The 23,035-nt window shown below is 38.0% G+C and overlaps 1 protein-coding gene across 1 annotated transcript; it reads right to left on the bottom strand.

Annotated features, from left to right (window-relative positions):
- Positions 1 to 1,073: 1,073 nt before the first annotated feature.
- On the bottom strand, positions 1,074 to 22,952 carry strn4 (striatin, calmodulin binding protein 4). The gene is made up of 16 exons (XM_053508027.1): positions 22,569 to 22,952; positions 19,120 to 19,223; positions 18,317 to 18,390; positions 13,151 to 13,229; positions 12,882 to 13,067; positions 12,472 to 12,643; positions 12,146 to 12,302; positions 11,090 to 11,202; positions 10,671 to 10,846; positions 7,921 to 7,968; positions 7,678 to 7,799; positions 6,702 to 6,869; positions 6,250 to 6,390; positions 5,876 to 5,974; positions 4,240 to 4,326; positions 1,074 to 1,945 (listed from the first exon to the last, which is right to left on the bottom strand). The coding sequence occupies exons 1-16, from the start codon at positions 22,833 to 22,835 to the stop codon at positions 1,776 to 1,778; spliced, it is 2,163 nt and encodes a 720-aa protein (XP_053364002.1). The 5' UTR covers positions 22,836 to 22,952; the 3' UTR covers positions 1,074 to 1,775.
- Between the last annotated feature and the right edge of the window lie 83 nt (positions 22,953 to 23,035).

The following is a 23,035-nucleotide window of genomic DNA, read 5'->3' as shown; positions in this document are numbered from 1 at the left end:
AAGGAAAAACAGACACCTGATAATGATGCAACAACCAACGTATCCCACTCAGTCATATATCAGTAAACAATGCATTTTAAATCTGGATCTAGCTTACATTAGGATATTGATAGTGTTATTATATCCCTTTTTTATATAACAGGTATCAGTCATGGCATGTTATAGTTAGGAGGATATCCATACAGTAGGTGTGTGTAGGTTCTTGTAGTCTTTGGGTGTGAAATGAAAAATGGATGTCACTTAACCATACACTAGGTGGCAGTATAGACATGAAATACACAGAAATTGGACTAAACAGGAGGAGATGTCGACCCCCCCCCTCCACACACACAAACACACAAACACACAGTTGAACAGTTAAAACTAGAAGTTTACATTCACCTTAGCCAAACACATTTAAACCCAGTTTTTCACGATTCCTGACATTAAGTCCCAGTAAACATTCCATGTCTTAAGTCAGGACTTTAATTCTTTAGAGATCTGACCCAATGTTTACTAGGATTAAAGAAAATCTTCTATTATTCTGACATTTCACGTTCATAAAGTAGCGATTTTAAGACCTTAAATTAGAAAGGTTTAAAAAAGTTTCTTTAAGTCTTATCTAATTTAAGGTCTTAGGATCTCAGGATGCTGGGGAGAAGGGTTTTTTCAGCTTTTATTTCTTTTATCAAATTCCCAGTGTGTCAGAAGTTTTCATACATTTATTTGGTAATATTGCCTTTAATTTCTTTCAGGTTGCCTTCCACAAGTTTCTCACAATGAGTTGCTGGAGTTTTAGCCCATTCCTCCTGACAGAACTGGTGTAACTGCGTCTGTAGGTTTGTAGGCCACCTGGCTCACATCTGCTTTTCTGTCCACATTTACCCCATATATAGAAAATAGGTCACATTGGCAAGATACACATGATCAGGGTTTTTTCTGGTTGTTTTTTTTTTTTTTTGGATAACTTTCCTTCTGGCTGACATATTTAAAAATCTTTTTAGATTTATATATATATATATATATATATATATATATATATATAATATATATATATATTTATATATATATATTTGGATTTTTAGATGTGACCCTTTTTTTTTTTTTTTGCTCAGTCGTGTTTATTTGTATAGTTGGTTAAAATAATATAAAAAAAAAAATTATTAAAACGTTTATATGCCCTATAGATGCTCTGAGCTTTAACGGGTAGCTACAGACACGATCAACTGAGTCTATGTAAACTTTTGACCCACTGGAATTGTGATGTAGTAAAATAATTTATGGATAAACAATTGTTGGAAAAATTGCTTATGTCCTGGGTAAAGATGATGTGAAAAAAAGTCTTCAGCCTAAGTGAACGTAAACTTCTGATTTTAAATGAACATTGTGTATTTCAACTGCCAATTGTTTATAAATGGCTGCTTTTCACTTTTTTTATTTATCTACTACTATTATTATTATAATTATTTTAGGAATACTGAATTTAAGAATTTTGGAGTACTGTAATAACCCATTCACCTAAACATTTGACATTTTTCCCTTTACAGTCATATCTTTCATTTTCAGCCAGGTGAGGACATGTCAGGATAAGTTCATCTTTACGCTACCAGTATCGTCCTGCGATGTTTATACTGGTGCACCATCACTGTTGCTAGAATTACAGGAAGAACGTTTGTAGTGTGCAACTAGTGTTCTGCTTTCCAGGCTTATATACCAACCTCGGTGTTAAATATTTCGGTTCGGGAGAAAGCCCTTTTTACACTAACCCACGTTGGCTGAGAATCAGCAGTTGAAGGTCAAATGAAGATCTTGGCGAGGGAATCGGCTCCCGCGCTGGCAATGAGGGGCTGTGAAGGGTGGAAAGCCACGTCGTGGATCGCCTCGTCGTGCTTCTTCCTGTGAGCTGTGATCTCCTGCACGCATGTGTGACTATCCAGCATCCACAAGCGGACGGAGCAGTCGTGACCTGCGTGAAGACGAGGTAAATACTTTGTTACAAATAATGCTGTATTTTAATTGGAGAGAAATTTAGAAGATACAGGACAGATCCTTTCTTTACTTAGCTTTTAAAACATTTAAACAGCTGCAAACAGGTAAGGTGACAGTTTAAAATATAAAATGATTATTTTTTAAGGCTAAAGCCAACAACGATTATTATTAATGAAGGAGACTGAAAGCCATTGGGTTGATGAGGATCTGAGGATCCGGGTTCGAGCATCAGTGGGCTGCCCCATACCACCGAGCCACTGCATGCAGTGCCGGTCTGAAGCCCACTTCAGGTTGCATCAGGAAGGACATCAGCGTAAAACGTGCGTAAAGCGTAAACAAGCTGTGTGCAGATCAGATGGTTCGCTGTGGCGACTCCTTAATGGGAGAAAGTTTAAGGAGACTGAAAACGAATCTTTTAAATCGACATGCATTTTTTTTTTTTTGCTTCCAGATTTTCTCCCTAATTTAGTCGCGTCCAATTCCTCCCCTAGGGTAGAGCTGTAGAGCTGTGATTAATGTGGGAGGTAACAGCATCACCCGGGAATCGAACTCGCGATCTCCGGGTGATAGGGCGAGCACTTTAGCACTGCGCCACTCGGAGGGCCCGTCCAAAATCTTGACAAAATCCTAATATAGTAACTTTCGGCTCAAACCAAACCTTCTACCACACTCACGCTATACTGTAGGTTATCACATCCCTAGAAATGACCCCCAAACCCAGATATCACACCATGATCTCAGATCCCGAGTTGCAGCACCTGCAGGTCCTGCACGGTTATAATGAAATGAGAATTATATCTTATTTCATCGCAGAAAAAAAGAAAACCATTATGTAAGAACATGACTATGTAGTTCTTTTTGACCCATATGTAGATGTATTATAGCTTGTTCGTGATTTACACACTTACAGATACACATCTAAGAGAACAGAGAACACTTCTGAGGACAGCATTTATGGTCTATTCTGGACTACACTAGAAAAAAAATTTTTTCCATGAAATGTCCCAAACATTAGTACGATCTGACTGATTTAAAATAAAAAATAAAGATTTTTTTTTTAAAGTGCATGCATGTGCAATTCAGTGTTTGTTTTTTTATGCATACTTGCATTCTAACTTTTATAATTAACATATTTTACTTCATAATAAATCTACACAGAATGTTTACGCTATGTAACACTCACACATGGCTTTATATATTTTGTATAATCTTTAAGGAACTTTTTAACATTATCTTAGCAGCATTTCTAATATAAGCTAACAGATTTGTTAATTAATTGATTAAATAGATACACACACACGCATGCATGCCGTCGACACGTTTCAGATGTTGCTTTGGTCTGCAAAAAAATGTTACACTCTGTACGTCTGTACATGCTTTAGGGTTGATATGCGGTTACGGGTGATGTCTAACAGATGAGATGAGATGAGATGAGATGAGATGAGATGAGATGAGATGAGGTAGTGCTGTGGGTGGGACATGCTGCAGCTCGAGACCACCGAGCGCTGACCACAAACAAAGTGGCGGCATCGACATTTTTCAATTCTTTTTTTTTTTTTTTTTTTAACAGAAATTGGATTTTTTTTTTTATTGAAATAAATAATTATTTTACACATATTTCATACTTAAATGATAAATATTTACAATAATAAAGTGGTTTACAGCTTCAAGCTCGGAGATCTCAGTGATTAAGCCGCGAGCTATAAGAGTTGCCAGAGTTTTCTTTAAATTTATAGCTCGTCTGCATAAAGCACATCTCTAATCGACACTTAGATTTATAGGACAAGGTCTTTTACAACATGCAATAATTTACGGCATTGATGGTTTGAAGGCGTGCTTTAGCCGGAGAGCAAAGTACTTGCCAGACAAGCTTGGCACCACATTGTTTCACATCAGTTTGAAGCTAAATGCATTTGACATGCTGCCATCATACCGTAGCCACTGCCAAACCTCACGAACAGGTGGTTACACCTCATGGCCACACGGCTGTTTAGAGCAAATCCTCTAACTTCATGTCACCCTGTGCTCCCACTATACATATTAAAAATTCCTGGAACCAATGCCAACTCATCGTTCTAACCTGAGCTGAAAGTTTGTTTTCTTTGCTCGATGCTGATTAATCATTCGAGCAGTGTGTTATACTGGACGTTTAAAATCTCTTGTAACAAACACTGAATATTTAAACACAGGTAAATTAGGGAAGTATATATATATATATATATATATATATATATATATATATATTTTTTTTTTTTTTTTTATAATACTCACTGCCCGAGATGAGATAACTGCCTTTAGGGTCAGTAGTAAGGCAGGTGACGGCGTCTAGATGAGCCACCATGGAGTGAATCACTTTCCCTGTACAGGTTACAGTAAGTAGAGAAGGAGATGAGAAAATTCAATTACATAAAGAGGACATCAGAGAGAAATATTTTGTATGTAGATCATCACTTTAACACTTTTATCTTAAACATTTAACCGTGTTTAAGTTATTCTATTAATCCACATTTAACTTGATTTAATTACATTTAACAGCAATTATTTAAGATTTTAAAAGCTTTCCATGTTGGAAAAATGGGTATAAACAAAAGGTTGAGTCTGTACATTGGTCAGAACTCATACCTTTACTTTTTATACATTGGGGGATCTGAAACCAGCTTCAGAAAACTGTCTGTCTGCCTGTCTATATGTCTGCCTATGTGTGTCTGTCCGTCTGTCTGCCTGTCTAGATGTCTGTCCGTCTGCCTGTCTAGATGTCTGTCCGTCCGCCTGTCTAGATGTCTGTCCGTCCGCCTGTCTAGATGTCTGTCCGTCCGCCTGTCTAGATGTCTGTCCGTCCGCCTGTCTAGATGTCTGTCCGTCCGCCTGTCTAGATGTCTGTCCGTCCGCCTGTCTAGATGTCTGTCCGTCCGCCTGTCTAGATGTCTGTCCGTCCGCCTGTCTAGATGTCTGTCCGTCCGCCTGTCTAGATGTCTGTCCGTCCGCCTGTCTAGATGTCTGTCCGTCCGCCTGTCTAGATGTCTGTCCGTCCGCCTGTCTAGATGTCTGTCCGTCCGCCTGTCTAGATGTCTGTCCGTCCGCCTGTCTAGATGTCTGTCCGTCCGCCTGTCTAGATGTCTGTCCGTCCGCCTGTCTAGATGTCTGTCCGTCCGCCTGTCTAGATGTCTGTCCGTCCGCCTGTCTAGATGTCTGTCTGCCTGTCTAGATGTCTGTCTGCCTGTCTAGATGTCTGTCTGCCTGTCTAAATGTCTGTCTGCCTGTCTAGATGTCTGCCTGCCTGTCTAGATGTCTGCCTGCCTGTCTAGATGTCTGCCTGCCTGTCTAGATGTCTGCCTGCCTAGATGTCTGTCTGACTGTCTAGATGTCTGCCTGCCTGTTTAGATGTCTGTCTGCCTGTCTAGATGTCTGTCTGCCTGTCTAGATGTCTGCCTGCCTGTCTAGATGTCTGTCTGCCTGTCTATATGTCTGTCTGCCTGTCTATATGTCTGTCTGCCTGTCTATATGTCTGTCTGTCCATTTAGATTGTCACGACATCACGCAAAACTGTCTGGACAGAATTTCATGAAATGTTTTCAGCACTAAAGTTTAACCTGCACCATAAGTGAAATCAAAATGTCGAGTAATAGCGATGTTATGAACACTTATGTGCTGGATTTAATATTCTACTTTAAAATAAGCTACCAATATGCTTCTTGCTCAATGTAAACAAACACCTGCACCAATAGATATTAATTAGAAGAGCTAAACTGAATATTTTCACTGGGATTAGTTCATAATTTCACCCCTGAACTAACAGCACCGAAGTGGTATTTTAAGACAAAACTTAAATATAAAGAGAATATGAGGAGTGCTTGTACTGGTTGCTGCAATTAGCAACGAAGATCATTTTTTTCTCACATAAACCCACCTGTCTTGTTATCCATGAAGCGGATGGTTCGGTTCTCATGAGCGGTGATTGAGATGGGCTGGGACGGATGGCTGACCACGCTGTTAATCAGCTGATTGCCTGCGGAGTGCATTAGACACAGAGTATGTATGGCTAATGTTCAGGTCTGTAATGCTGTAACATGTAACAGAAGATTATTCAAGAGAAGGGATGGGATACGATGATGGTCTATTATAATCATATATTGTAATTTAAACACACTGCACCAACCAACTGTACATTTCACTAAACACTGGTACCAGTAACAGGACATAGGGGTCCCTGCAAACTCTAATTTATACTTGTTTTAGTATTTAATTCTGTTTAATTGAAACTGTTTAATTCATCCTACTCACCATCCTTTGTCTGGGTCTCTAGGACCATGATGCTTTGCTCCGTGTTGAGGTCATAGAGGACTGTCTCACCACTATCAAAGGACACAACAGCCTGGGACGTGTCCACATTCCCAAAGGCGATGGAAGTAGGAGTTTCATGTTCTGTGGTACAGAAAGCTTTATTTTTCAGCACTAAAGAAGAAAAATGTGCAGTGTTTACCCAAGAATTTGGACGGCACATATGGAGTATATATAGTATATTCAGCTGGTTGTGGGATGTTGGTTATATATTTATTATGGATTCTCATTCAAAGGAAAAATAGTTACTTATGGAATATTTGCAAAGACATTAGAGTGACCAGGCATATGAGAGTAAAAAATACATAATTTTCCCAATTTTATTAAAAATTTATCTTCTACTCAGACACATGGGTGTACGCTAGACAGCTAGGTGGCAGAAATAACACACCCACCTTTCCCTTTGTTGAAAACGGCTACGCAGGGTGTGGAGTTCTGGGCGTCCCAGATACGCACAGTGCCATCTGCTGAGCAGGAGGCCAGACGTTTCAGGGTGGATGAATATGCCAGATCCCAGACGGAATCCTCATGTCCTAATAACACAGCACTCTCCACCCCTTGGTCTGGGTATTATTATTATATGAAGAGGGGAAAAAAAAATACAAACACAAATCAAAGTTTAAAATCCTGATATTTAATGAGCAAACGCTAATTAAAAGCATTTTTTACATGATTAAATTATGCTTTATATAGTTGACATATCAATTGTTGTATTGTGGTTCCATTTTTTTTTTTTTTACTGTTGTGAGAGTTTCTTTCCAATTCAAGAAGCGTTAGGTGACGCAGGGAGGTTAGCTGACCATGTGTGAATACCGTGAATATGGCGAGAGGCCAACGCTCCATTGTTGTTTATACGCATAAAAATAAATGAATAAAAAAAAGAAAAAACAAAAAGAAATATGTAAACTCATTTCACTTGGCTTTGCACTGACACAAACAAGTTTTGATTGACCAACGCATGTAAGTGCAACCAGAAGTCACTTGTATACCAAAAATGCTTTGCATGCCAAAAAGCGAGGGGGAATATTTCAGCCACAAGACACTACATGATCTATTGTTAATTTGCCATTACTGAGGATAGCATGTGATGGGTGGTCACATCAATTCATCAAAATCTAAAGAAAAGGGATTTTAAGCCCAAAAAAAAGGTTAGAATTGCACCAATGGCCATTTACAGCACATGATATTGTGACTTATGTCTAATGAATGAAAAACTGTTGGAGGTAATAGAAATAAAGTATGTGGATACCCAGCCATCACCCCAGTACACGTTTGCCTTCCATAAACTTTTGGAAGAAAGTAAAATCCATAACGAGATGATGTGTCGAAAATAAGCGGATCTAGACACTTGTAACCATGGTGTAGACTTGCCATAGTTGTCATAAGGATCCACATTAAGATCTGGACTTTTCCAACAACGTATGCTTCCATCCAGACCTCCGCTGTAGCAGTACTTCCCTTCCTCGCCCATGGCTAGAGAGAGGACTGCTCCACTACAGACACACACAATTTTCATTGCTTAAAATCTGATTACCACAAATTCAGTGTAATACAATATACGTCTTAACACTAAACACATTTGACCTGACGCCCACAGCCGAATCGAGCACTTACCTATGTCCTCGGAAAGTGTAAATAGGTTCAACATCCAGTGCTGCACCCCTGACAACGACAGAAAAAAGAGAAAATAAGAATACTCTTACTCATTAACAATCTGACAAGGTTTTTCTTGAATCATTTTTATTGTTACACTTTGTTTGGCACTAAATTGTTCCATATCTGGAATGAATTTAGCTTTTTTGTGCACAAAATCCAACTTCATGTCCTTTTATGTAGTGTCTGTAACATTGCTGAATTAAAATATTTCAATGATCTTAACTGTTATTCAGATAAAACTTGGCCAATTTAGATGTCACATGAAAAGACGACAACCTAAAAAAGTGTATTATTCTAAGATTTTCTAAGAATTGTTAAGATATTGCAACATAAATTAAACAGGGTTACGGACACTACAGATTTTTTGCTTTTACCAAAACCCATCTTTAATGCAAAGTACTGGGGTACACCTGGAATTTTAATGGTATACCTGTTTAAAAAAAAAAAAAAAAAAAAAAACTAATTATTGGGCAAAAAGCTATTTTAATTGAATAAATGGCTAAACTATAGTTTATAAAATAAGCTGTGTTTCTAATTTGTATCATTTAAACAAAACCACTGTTGGGTATTTGGAGAAAAAAATAATTTTGTGTGGATTGCTTTAATTTAAGCAAGAATTTTACAGGTCATATGCTTCTTCTAAAAGCTTATACTAATTTTAATATCCATAAAGAAATATGAATAACTGGCATTTTAAATTATTATTGCTTGAAGCAAGGTAGTATAACGACACATAGAAAATCATCTCTCCAACACGACTAAGGTTGGCAACTTGAAAAACCTTCTTTGGCACATACTTTCTGTATTATATTATATTATATTATATTATATATATATATATATAAAATCAGCAACAATACTGTGTTTTCAGGTCGTTACTGTTTTTACTGCAGTATGTATGGAAACGAGGTTTCAACACAAAGAAAACCATCCCAACTGTGACGGATGAAGCACCAGCAGCTCGTCCTGGATGTTTTGCTGGAAGACGGATTAGTGCACAAAACAGAAGATCATCAAGAGGAATGAGGTTTATGCAGAAATAGTGAGGATTAGCCAGATAGTTACAGATAGTAATCCTAAGCATAGTTCAAAGTTGTACAAAGTGTGCTAGAGCAGTCATAACAAAGCCCTGACCTGAAACGTCTGAGCATGTCTGAGCCAAAAGGCCAACGAGTTTGACAGATTTACTCCACTTTAGGAGTAGGTCAGAAGGATCGAGTAGAAATTCCAGTAAAGCGTTGTTTGAACCTTGCAGAAAGTTCCTCAAGCATTTATCTGATGTCTAAAATTTCAGTCTAAAATAACCTCTCATGAAAATAAAAGTACAGCACATGCTTTCCCACAGAAACATATAGCAACGTTAAATGTGTGAAGGTGTAGCTTGTCCTGCTGAGGCCCGCCGTTTGTCATGTAAAGTCTACGATTTGCATTTATCTGGTGAAAAAAACAAGACAATAAAATGTAGACTGTGCCGAAGGGGACGTGGTTAAGCACTGGCTGTAGATGGAGCGACGGGGCTGGAACACATAATGGGTCTCAGTGTGTCATTAACCAGAGCCTCTGTGTGCTGCTTTTGCTTTTAGAAGGTGCCCTGAGGTAGAGACAGAACTTGAGTTTGCTCAGAACACACACACGCACGCACGCATACACACACCCATACTCACACAGTGCGCTTGAATATGAAATTAAACATGACTGAGCTCTGACACTCTCCCTGAATTCTGATGCTTGCCCAGTGATGGATTGGCACCCTGTCCAGGGTGTAACCTCCTGGGATAGGCTCCAGGCCCCCCGTGACCCTGAATACATGATAAAGGAGTGTAGATGATGAAAGTGGGTGTGATTTCTATCTACCCGCCTCACAAATTTACGCCTGAAATTTTTAACTGAAATTTTTGCCTCGGCACACAAGGTATTTTCGGCATCATACGAGAACAAATCTAGCTAAACCGAACGCCGACTTAAGTTGCGTGTACGTCCTGGAGCCGTTTAAAACTCATTTGCGTCAGTGGAAAGCCAAACGGCGTGAGTTTACATATTTTTTATATATTTTTTTGCATTTTGTGCAAGATTTAATGAAGACATAGCACCATGGGTCCTAAGAATGCTATCAATGACGGTAGCAAAAAGAAACGGAGCAGCTTTCAGTTTGGTTTTTAAAGCAACCGATGCCAAGAGGAATCAGAAATTAAGGTTGGGCTTTAATGTCTATTTTTTCATATTTAACTTCATTTACATGTTTGTTTGTTTTTTATGTTTTGATTGTGTTAATACACAAAAATATGGTTATAGTGTTGAAAATTGGTGATATTGGTAATATTTTTGGGTGGCTGGAACGGATTATCTGCGTTTACATAAGTTCCAATGGGAAAATGTGTTTTACAATATGAAATTTCCTTTGTACTTAAGAATTTAAGAATTCATATGCAGAGGTACTACTGCACCGATAAATACTGTAACAACAGCCCTATAAGATACGGTAGCCCAAGACTGGATTTTCAGAATAAGACGCACTACCTATGTAATGATCTCACTTTTTAGACCCCATGCATAAACATTGCATGCCTTTAAATTTTAAATTTATAGAAGCTCATGAACAGTTGCAGTGATCGTGTGGAAATTCTGCTCACTGACAAGTCCTAAGGCGGCAACAACACAGTCTCACTCAGTTAATAGAAAGACATTAGAGGTTAGGCGTGGGAGCTTACTTCTTTGAATGCATTGTTTTGTTCAGGTTCCAGAGCTTTAGTGTTCCATCCTCGGAAGCCGTCAATAGCACAGGCTGAGAAGGGTGAAATTTCAGTGATCGGATTGCGTCAAAGTGACTTCGGAGGGTAAAGCGTGGATTCCAGATCTTCTTAAACTCCTCCTGGCTGTCCTGTTGCTATTAAGAGTTAATAGAAAAAAAAATTCTTACAGGCTTTCAAACATCATAATTTAAAAATAAATAAATAAATAAATAAATAAATAAATAAATAAATAATAATAAAATTAAACAATCATGTCAGAATTTTCTTTTAATTCTGTAAAGCATGATTTGTGACAATGACTGTTGGTAAAAGTTCTATCTATATAAAATAAATAACAAAAATAATAATAATAATGAAATAAAATAAAAAAGACTCACATCAATGTTGAAGTCATTAGCAACAGTAAGGTCTGCCAACTCGCCAAGATTTATGTCCCCTCCTCCAACCGTATCCAGTATGAAGACATCAGATGAGAAGCCGAGAGTGCAACCTACAGTGCGAAACAAACATTGAAAATACAAATTTATGAAAACCAGAACAGAAATAACTACTGCTGCCAAAGGGATATGCATCATACTGCAGGAATGCGAGTACCAGTAATTGGAGTCACATTCCAAACCAGTAATTGGGGTCACATTCCACGTTTTTTTTTTTTTTTTTTTTGCAAAAGTATAAAAACACACACATACTGACAGACCACTCTAAAAGCACTGGATCATCAAAGAACATTCATTTCCTAGTACAGTACGTCCCAAACATACGAATGAGTTCCAAGAGCTCGTTCGTAGGTCCAATTAGTCCATAAGTCCAACAAACATTAAACATTGTTTAGGTACTAGGATACTATAGCGAGTTTGGCACACGACCAAAATTGTGTCCAAACATAGACACAATTTTTCCGAATGCATTTCTTCCGAACGTTTTTTTCAGATTTTAATAATGCTACAGTATGGACGGCGCTTAACCCAACAATAATTTTACCTTTCTGATAAAGTGGAAAATCTTGGCCATGACCAGAGGATCAGTTAGGGTCAAATTGTTACCAGCTGAAACACATTAATCACTGCAGTAATTATCTAATGGAAGACTCTTATTATTATTATTATTATTATTATTATTAGCTCTAATTTTCTTAGTTAAATCCAGGTGGTGACTTTTGGGGCGAGGCAGGGTCTTCAATTGTCCTTCTTAATCTCACAGTTGGTCCTTACATTTTAGAGAAAAGTGAAACCAGACTTGATGACCTTGATGACATCATACATGACAGCAAACACTGAAACCTTCAATGGTCAGACCATCACTGCATATTACTTTTTCTTGTTTATTTCACTTTTTGTGTGCACTTCATACATTTTCAATCCTTCTACAACTTGTCTCTTGATTCAGATTTCTGAAAGATTTAGCACAGGAGCCTTGTATCATGGTTTCCATACCTAGCTCACGGCCATCTCCTGAAATGCACGCCTCGCCAGCCCCCTCGCCCTCTTCTCCTGAACCTAGGAAATCAAATTCGCTGAGGGCATCTTCTGAGTCATCCTCATCTTCTTCATCCTCAGGGTCTAGGCCTGGGGCCATGGGTTCTCCGAAAGGCTGAACAAAAATGTATAAGATCTAATTATTGTTAAAAACTTTTAAAACAAGTTTGCTTTGGGTGCTTTTGTCTATTATAAAGTGTTAAAATAAGGTGCTATTTTATATGCATGATCTCAGTGTGTGTGTGTCTGTGTGTGTGTGTGTGTGTGTTCATGTCACGCCTAACCTTGCCTCTGGGTTTTTTGTTTTTATGTGGTCCATCGATGCAATCTGTGGCTATTCCCTGGAAATCGTCATCTTCATCACTGTCATCCTCACCATCACAGCTACGCAGGAAAGGAATTTTATCCAGTAGTGACCTACCAGTGTGCTCAGTAGAACCTTCTCTTCCAGCATTTCTGCAATACACACAGAAAAAAAAAAAAAAAAGCGCTCAACTGTCATAAACCATAAAGCAAAATATATATTTTTATATTAAACTTAATTAGCTATTTTTGTATTAAATTTCCTTAGATTATCTGTAGAAAAGATTATGAAAGCCTTTAGAGGCTTGGCTTAAATTAGATCTACCGTAGGAACTCGCCATTAGAGACCTTCATGCAGATTTTATGATGTAATCTTTCATCTTTCTCTCACCTTTTGATCTGCTCCTCTATCTGGCGTACAAGTAGAGAGTCTCTTCCTCCACAGGGTTTGGGTTCTGGGGAAGGACCTTGTGGCAGAGGCCCATTTACCTCCGGGTTACAGCTACCCAAGAGAGACTTCACTCGTTTAGAGCGCATGTTCAGTATAGTGTCAGAATAACCCACCTCCTCCAGGTACCTGCATATTACAATCAAATGCTTAGGTGTTCAGGAAAATAGGCATCATTGCTTCTTATTGACATTGTAAAAGAGATTACAGACTTGCGCAACAATTGGCGGCCGTCCTTCCACGCCATTTGGTTCGCTGTCTCGCTGTCAATTTCTTCTTGTCCATTGGGAACTGCACAACAAGGATACTGTCAATCCGGCAGGCAAACAAAAGTCGAGTGCTACACTTTAAAATGCATGGTGATAAAAAAAATCTCACTCTGTTTGTGATTTTGTAGTGAGTCGCTGGCAGAAAATTAAATCCAGGAAAAAGTGATGAGTTCGTTGCAAACAAAGAATTTTTCATTTCAAATATTGTTGAATATCATGAGTCTGGTCATGCATATTCGTAAGTGCTTCAAATGAGAGATGCATCAATTTGGAAGTAAAACAGAAGGTTACACTGCAGTATCCCAGATAGCTTTCCTAAGTATACAGTATGGTGTTTGAACAACATCCAAAATTAAGTCTTTATACTGTAATGTACCTGTGCTTTCTTGTGCTTGGCTTCAACATTTTCCAAAAATCCACTAAACGCATTTACGTCCTTCTCACTCATGGCGGTCTCTACGTATTTTGTACAACAGGTAGTTTCGTTTCAATGATTGTGCAATCGCGACCAAGAAGAAAAGTTTTAGAGTGGACCATCAGCTGGAAAATTCATCAATGCTTATAGTTTATAGCTGACCATTCCAGCTGGCCAGTATTGGAATATTATCAGGAAAAATACCATCAACAATCAAAAGTGCTTGCTACTGTGAGACGCTTATTGAAGAGCTGAAGCCTAAACTTTGTATTAAAAGCAGAGGACTGATGTCCAAGGGTGTCGTGATCTCAAAGCACATTAGCACACACTTAAGGTATTAAAGCATTCTCCCTATACTCCACCACTGGACTTTTACCTGTTTGGTTCCCTAAAGGTTTCTAATGGATTTGTGACCGCTTTTTTTTTTAAATGAGGGAAAAATCTTGTTGACAGATTATGTCGAAAAATTATGTATTTTTCTTTTTTGAAAGTTACTTAAAAATTTTTCTGCAGTCAGAGTGTGTATAATTGTTGACTCACCCTTGTACAATATACATTTATATAAAATATGGACTGGGCAAGGCAGCCCTAAGTGAATTAAAAGCGGATTTTGGGGAAAAATTAAAGCCAAGAAAAAGGACATTTAGACTCTGTTAGTGCCATTGCAGTCGAACCCGGCAGTACTCGTACAGATAAGACATTATTTGATTATGTCACTGTGTTGTGCAAACACCACACTGTATAATTAACAAAGCCATAATCACTGTGGTAACCTTTCACTTGCAAATTATGCATTTATTTTTTCCTGCTTGTGTTTGGTGCATTTACTGTAGGATGCACTTTTATTTTATTTTTTTATTACACTAAGACACACAGACCTTTCTAAATACTAATGCTGCAAGCTGGTTTATCCTTCATAACTGTGGGGAATGACGTTGTAGCTTTTTGAAAAATTACACAAAATTCACACTTACTGTACATAAAAAAAAAAACAATCCAGTCTCATTACATCTATTGTACAAATCCATATTCAGTTAAAGAGATAAGACAGTGCATCATTACTTTAAGTTGGGAAGGTCAGTCCCGAAAGATCTCAAGGACTTTGAATGTATCCCCAAGTGCAGTCGCCAAAACTGTCAAATGCTACGATGAAACTGGCTTTTATGAGGACAAAAAATGAAGACCAGGAGATACCTCTGCTGCAGAGGATAGGTTTATTACTAAATGCTTATCGGAGTGGCAGACATTTTTCAATATCCACTGTTTAAAGGTTACCGTGTGAATCAGGCCTTCATGGTCGAATTGCAGCAAAGAAACCATTACTTTAGAAGAACATCAAGCAGAAAAACCCATGCTTGGGCCAGAAAAGACAAGGAATTAGATCAGTGGAAAAATGTCCTTTGGTCTGATGAGTCCAAATGTGAGATTTTCAGTTCCAATTGTTGTCTTTGTCAGATGTAGAGAGGGTGAACAGACGGTTCCTAAATGTGTGGTTCTCACTGTGAAGCATGGAGAAGGAGGTGTGATGGAGTGTGTGATATAGTGGTGTTTTGATAGTGATGCGGTAGCCATGCTGTCCCTCTGTTTTGACTACAACATTCTGTAGTGACATGAGATCCCATCTGGTTTGCACTTAGTAGTACCATCATTTGTTTTCCAACAGGACAACGACCCCAAACACACCTCTAGCTCATGCAAAAGGTACTTGTCCAAGATGAAGAGTGATGGAGTGCTGACTCAGATGACCTGGCCTCCACAATCACATGATCTAAATCTATTTGAGAAAGTTTGGGATGAACTTCAGAGTGAAAGAAAAGCAGCCAATGAGTATCCAACACCTTGGAAAGTCCTTCAAGAAAACCATTCCAGGTGACTAACTCTTGAGTCTGGGTGAGAGGATACCAAGCGTGTGCAAGGCTGTCATCAAAGCAAAATACGGCTACTTTAAGGAATCTAAAATATAAATCGTATTCTGGATTATTTAACGCAAATTTTCCTGTCTACACTTAATATTTGTTCTGCCGTAATTTCAGTGTCTTCGGTACTAATTTGCGATGTTGAAAACAATAAGAACAAAGAAAAACCACTGAAGAAAGAGATGAGTCCAAATTTTTGACAGGTATTGTTCACACTCTTCCTACATAGTAACATAGAAAGTCGATTAATAATAAAAAAAAACTTTAAATGCCATTTTTAGCACAACTTTTGGTTCAGCCGTCACATTTTATACATATATAGTGCATCTCAAAAAATATTAATATTATGGTTTCATAATTTAATTCAAAAGACAAATATGTTCTAGATTCTTTACATGTAAAGGAAAATATTTCAAGTCTCTTTTGTTTTTAGGCTTAAAAATCCCATTTCAAAATATTAGAATATTCCATTTAGAGATTGAGTAAGTTACTAAGTAAGTTAAGTATTAATAAGTGGAATCTCTCTATCTAGTCCCGTACTCGCAACCACAATCATGATGACTAAGCAGCTGTTCAGATAATGATCATTGCCACCTTCCACAATAAGGGTAAGACACTTTTAAGGTCATTGCTGAAAGGCATGGCTGTTCCCAGAGTGCTGTATCGAAACATATTCATGAAAGGTTGACTGGAAGGGTAATGCGTGGTGGTAAAAAGGTGCACTAGGAACAGCAATGAATGCAGCCATAAAGAAGACTTGTTATGAAAAACTCACTCTCAGTGCGTGTGCAGGTATATTTGGGTATCTGGTGTGCCAAACAGGCCCAAAAGATTTTGATCCGCCTTATACACATGACCTGGCTCTTATTTAAATTACTCGGCTTCTACCGGTGTATTTTCCACACCCATGGGTTGGGCAAACAGGCCCAGGCTTTACCAAAGATCCACCATTTTGTTTTTGGCTGAAGCACTACAGTCATGAGGAAATAACGTTACCACCACAAAACATGAAAATGACTGAGCAGAGAGTAACTTAAAAGCTGAAAAGCATACAATATCAAAACTGTAAAAACAGTAGAGTTATGATGCAGTATCCTTCATTTTTAAAATGACTATGTAGCCAAAAGATAAGGGGAATAAAACATGGAGGTGGTCGACAGCCCTGAGAAAGCTGAAAGATTTATGGTATATTTCCACTTATTCTGTTTTAGAATATCAGCTAACTTCCGGGATCTGGGGTTGAATCCCGAATAGCATGAAATGTAAGTCTAGTGCACTATGTAGGGTGTGTCATCACTTGTTCCACACACCAAAGTAGTTAGAATTCAGTTGGATTTGTAGCTCACTTTTGGTTCGACAGCAATTCAAACGTAATTACTAAAAAGAAAGTGTTGTTTAAGATGACATAATGATATCGGATGAGTTTTCTTGCTGAAAGTGCTTCCATGACTATAAGCCACCGCTATGCATATAAACGTTTGTCAAGAAATAAATTCTATTTAAAAAATTGTCAGAAAAATGAGACTTTGGGATTAATAAAGTACTGGATCTATCTATATTTAAAGCAACAGACACAAAATTCCTGGCATTCTGAAAGGAGCTATTTAGAAAGGGTGAGAAAGAGGCTGTGGTGAGTAAACCTAAAGCTAGTCTCTGACATCTCGTTAAGGCTATACAGATTTGTAATAATTTGTGGAAAAGGGTCTAATGTGATTGCACTAAGAATGACTGAATAACTTTCAGGAGGAGCAGAGTGAGGGTGGAGTCAGTGCATCAAGAGCCATCACATACAGACGTCAGAGCTGGTCTTCCATAAGGCAACAGGCACAGATACAGTAGATTTGCGCATTAGAGTATTGAGCGATGTAAAATAACATTTTTAAGAAGATGGATGGTCCTGTATTGTAGATCCTTTTTCAACTGATCTTAGGCTAGTTCTTGTATTTTGAGAGACTGGATTATTATTTTTTTTTACATGAGCTGTAATCATAGAAATTAAAACAAATAAAGAGTTTTAAAATATTTCACTTAACATGCAATGTATCGAGAATATCGAAGTTTCACTTTTCTTATTTAAGAAAAATACCTTAAAAATATGGTATTGGTGCTAAAAAGTGTCCTACCTGGGTGAAAAAGTACATTTTCAGATAGGATCATATAACACAATTTCATTTTTCTTAATATTTAATGCTTCTCCCGGTCCATGTTTCATTTTTTGTAAATATGCATACACATTTATATTTTTATCAGATAAAAAGAAACACATTTGCTAAAAACTATTTCATGCCCTTTTATGTAGTGTCCATGATGTGTTTTTTTTTTTATCTTAATGATCTTAACTTTCATTCAAATGAAACTCTGCCAATTAAGATTTTCACATGAAAAGACATAAACCTGAAAAAATGTATTATTCTAAAATGCTAAATTGTTAAAATTGTTATTGTTAAGCTTTTACCAAAAAACATTTTCACATTTCAAATGCTTCTTGCCACCAATTTTAGTATCGCAAAGATATATAAATAATACTCAAAGAAATATGAATAATTTGCATTTTAAATGATTATTGTCCGTAGTGTTTGAAGTGAGACAGTATAACGATACAAAAATTACCAATTTTGGGTCACATTCAACTAAAAAGTTGAAATTTTTAGTGAAGCAGAATTGGTCACTTCCATGTTGCATAAACTTCAGAAGTGGCTACTTTGGCACACACATTTTTATGTATAATATGTATAACATAAAAGATATGTGTATGTTTTCATAGGGAAAAATTTTTACTTGGTTCACTCTTAGTGTCAGGCTTCTTCTCGGGGCTCTGATCAGTACCAGTCTTCAATTTCTGATATTTTGCCCTATGTAAGAAAAAAACAATATTGAAATGGAATCCAGTTCTAACCACAACATCACAAATACTACTTTTATTACAAATTTAACCACAGCACATAGTGTGTATTTCAGTCTACGTATTCAGACATCAGATCATCACACAGCTCTGTAGCTTGAGGCTAATCATGATTAACATCACTGCTGTGTTGCTGCTGAGATTCATGTAAGGAAACATTATATGCTCGGTCAAGTGCTGAAAATACTTTTTTTAACGGAAAAAAATAATAATTCTCGTAAAAACAGAAAACTGTACTTTCTTGAAAACATATTACAGAACGGTCGTCAGATAAACATCATTTCACATTACTTACACTGAATGCTCCATCAGAATTCTTTTCACTAGCTGCTGAAAGGCTCTTTTGCTACCTGAATGTAAAAGCCCCATGAATCCAACAGCCTAATAGCTCATTTATAAACAAGGGCATTTACCATCCTTCTAGTGTCCTTGGATGCCCAGTGCACAACGCTCAACATTAAGATCTAGCTCATGGGTGAGAAATAGGACTGACCAAATTATCTTGTAACTAATGAATTAATACACCATTTGTATATAACATATAGCAATACATTCAGTATAGTGAAATATTTATACAAAATTATAGGATATGCTAACGTTTATGTATTATCCCAACAATTCAGGAGCTCTGTTCCCAAATCTGTTCTGCAAGTGTCTAAGTGATTTTAGCTGAGCTTACCTTTCTTGTTTAAGGGCATACTCTAGCATTTTGATCCGCCTCACAAGATCTTGCTTCATGCTCTCTTGCCCTTTTCTCTCTCCCTGCAGAAATGCCACCTGCGCCTGAAATCAGAAAATGTAAAAAAAAAAATTAGATAAGTCTAGGTATCAGATCCATTCGGTCTCAGATACATAGTCCACCAAATATTCTCACTCTACCGCTTTATCCTGTATTCAGGGTTATGGAGGCTTGGAGCCTATCCTTGGAGACTTAGGCGGGGTACACCCTGGATGGAGTGCCAATCCATCACTGGGCTCACACTAACAGGCTCATTCACACACTACGGGCAATTTGGGGAGGCCAATTAGTCTAATCTGCATGTCTTTGGACTGTGGGAGGAAACCGGAGTACCTGAAAGAAACCCACCTAGCATGGGAGGAACATGCAAATTCCATGCACCCGACATGGAAACCAAACCCGGACCCTGGAGGTGCAAGGCGACACCAGATACACCAGATATCGTGCCACACAGCCACCAGATATATTCCGATAAAAAAATTAAAATAATAATAATAATATTTATATTACAGTGGAAATACAACTAATCAGCCTAAAAACGCTGCATGCACAAAGGCAACACCAGTGTATATTCAGAGTGCACAAGCCTCAAAGTCTCAATTTACTACGTTCTCAAGCTTGTTAAAAATAGTGCAACTCCACATATGACTGTGGGCAGAAAAATACAGTGTTTATTATTGTTCCTTAAATGCTTTACAGTGGAGTAATTTAAGCTCCAGTCGGTCTTGTTAAAGTCGGCACAGGGATACCCATGCACTGTTATGAATTCACCCTCCTCGATTTTTGCTCTGTCTAACTTACTAACCCAGGCACTTGGTCAGTGATCTCCTATTGGCTGCTGGGTTTGTGAATAGGCATGTGATAAGGGAGAATGTATGGGAAGGAAGAACTATGCATCATGTGTTTCAGTGACATGCTAGGAGATAAGGAAAAGGGCGAAATACAACCTTTCTTATTCAAATTCTTATTTAAGACTGAAGGGGGAAAAAATAGGAATAAGGTCACCAAAGACACGTTCGCAACAATAGCATGTACTGTTGTAGTGAAGTGTCTGAGATTCTTAAAAGTTAGAAAATATACATATATTAGGCAAAACAATCCAGACAATTTAAAGAATAATGATGGAGGGGATAACCTTACTACTGTAAATCAGATCAGCAATTAGATTTTTTTTTTTTTTTAGATGTCTGAGGCTGGTCATTCTAATAAACTTCTGTGCAGCATAAGGAACAAAAGTATGTGGCCGAACCTGCAATGACATCGTATATGAATACATATACTTTAATATGGAGTCGGTCCAGCTTTTGCAGCCATAACAGCTTCCACTCTTCTTGGAAGGCTGTCCATAAAATTTTGGAGTGTTTCTAAGGGAATTCGTGCCCATTCATTATGTAGAGCATTTATGAGGTCAGACACTGATGTGCACAGGCTGTGTAACAAGCAGGTTTAAATGTGTCTCGTTCTTAAAAGTGGAATTTGCAGATGCCTACGGAAGCCAAAAAACCCTCCTTCCACCTACAGTATGTGACTTATGGTATTAATGTTCGACCAATGGTTTTTTCAATTTCAATCAAAAATAATGCACTTAAAACTCCTTCAAAAATGGTCCTGAATTCACAGCAAACAAAAATATCACTCCATAGACTATAGCGGGATTCTACACCGGAGACACATGATTCAGCAAAACCTACTTCTGTCTCTCTCCTTAATGCACATTTAGTTTTGTACATCGCCCACATACCTTGTATCAAAACAGATAGCCAGGTCTCTTTTCTTGTTTAAACATGAAATGGAGACGATTACTCAAAATATTCGGGAGAAATGAAGCAATGTTTGGGTTCTGACAAAACAAATATTTTGTCATAGGAATCCATTTATTTTACACTTTGGATAATTAAAAAAATGTATAAATAAATAAAGTTTTCAGTAATACAAACATGAAACTTGACACCCACCAATTTTTACAGCCTCCTTTCTCAAACAATCCGGTGAAAGCTTGTTACTATATTCATTGTGTAGTTCATGGCGCATGTCAACTAGTGAGCATGAAAAAGAATCTTGAGATGAAATAAATTATGAAAGAAACAAATCATTAAACAGATATTTAAATAGAATTTTCAAAATATTTTTTATATATTCATTATTATTTAAAAATGTTACATATTTAATGAAACATTTAATTAACTAACCAATTCTGCCATTCAGGATTTAGTTAATGGCATTTATTGTGTTATTAAAAATGATAATGGTCTGGGGGAAAAAAAATAAGATTGTGTAAAAAAACCCAAGATAAAATTCAAATAATTTAGTAATCTCTGCTAAATTCAATTTATCGTTTTGGAATAAATAGGCTACAGGCTAGTGTCCAGTCCAGGGTCTCCTACTGTACGTCACGCCCAGTGTTCCCAGTATCAGGTCTGGATCGACAGACAGTCATAATAACACAGTGTTAAAAATGTTATGTACCTACAATAAACCACATAATGATGTGAATAGCAGTAACACGGTTCATTTCCATAGCTCATAAGAAGAAACCACCGATCAGCCATAACATTATGACCACCAGCCTAATATTGACTAGGTCTCCCTTTTTTTATTAAACTTTTCATCAATTTGCTCTACACTAACGCTTCTACTGGATCGGACTAGATGGACCTGCCTTTGCTCCCCGTGTGCATCAGTGAGCCTTGGCCACCAATGACCCTGCTTCCAGTTCACTAGTTTTGCATCATTGGATGACTTTTGGTAGGTCCTGACCACTGCAGCCTGGGAACATCCCACAAGATTTCGTCAATATCTCACACGACAATGGTGGCTGGAGGTGGGTGAGATATATTAGGCAGCAGGTGAACCGTTGATGTGTTGGAAGCAGAAAAAATGGGCAAGCATAAGGATTAGGAGTGACTGTGATAAAGGCCAAATTGTGATTTCTAGAGCACTGGGTCAGGGTCAAGCCTCGAAACTGCAGCTCTTGTGGGATGTTCCTGAGCTGCAGTGGACAGGACGTACCAAAAGTGATCCAAAGAAGGAAAACCGGTGAACTAGAAGCAGGGTCCAGGGTAACCAAGGCTTGTGTAGTCAGCTCCAATACACTATATCTGGTGTAGATGTGTCAGAACACAAACTGTTATGGGTGCAAATGAGTGATCTATTCAATATAAGGCAGATGGTCATAATGTTACTGATCAGTGTATGTAGGTGCACAGTGGTCAAAAAGGTTCAAATAAATATCTCAGCTTTGTAATCGGACCGACGATCAAACTTAAAGCGTGAAAACATAGCACCGTTGTCAGGCAGAAAGAAAAACACAAAACAAAACAAACAACAACAAAAAACCGTAAACTAACAGACACAAACGGAAGATTTGTAAGCGTGTAAACTTTCGTTACCCTAAGTTCATCTCTCTCGGCTTCCCATCGAAATTTCTCCGCCTGGAAACGACCCCATTCGAACTGGATAAAATGTAAGATCCCCGGTAGCGACAGGCCCACTGCGTTTCCCTCCTGCTGTTCCCGCGGATGGAATGATGCAGGCATCGCCCCGGCTGCGAGCGCGGATACAGACACGGTCGGCCCGTTCGCATTTCTCCCGGTGCCGCTGCCCACATGGCTCGGATTTGTTCCGCCGCCAGGTCCACCTGATAAATCCGCGTCCATTATAGCGTTCAAAATAACGATCAAATAGGTTTAAAATAATAATAATAATAATAATAAAAGATCAAAAGGAAAACAAAGTGCAGAGGCACCCCGTCACTAACGCTCATCCAAACACGTCTCCATTCTTTCTTGGAGGCTTTGCGAAATAGTGATCCTCGGCATGTTCCTACTGTATATCGGGAAGTGTGTGCTGTCTGTAT

This window comes from Clarias gariepinus, chromosome 11 (assembly GCF_024256425.1).
Source record: "Clarias gariepinus isolate MV-2021 ecotype Netherlands chromosome 11, CGAR_prim_01v2, whole genome shotgun sequence".
NCBI lineage: Eukaryota > Metazoa > Chordata > Actinopteri > Siluriformes > Clariidae > Clarias > Clarias gariepinus.
The sequence above is the reverse complement of the archived record's forward strand: the minus strand, read 5'-3'. Positions and strand labels throughout refer to the sequence as shown.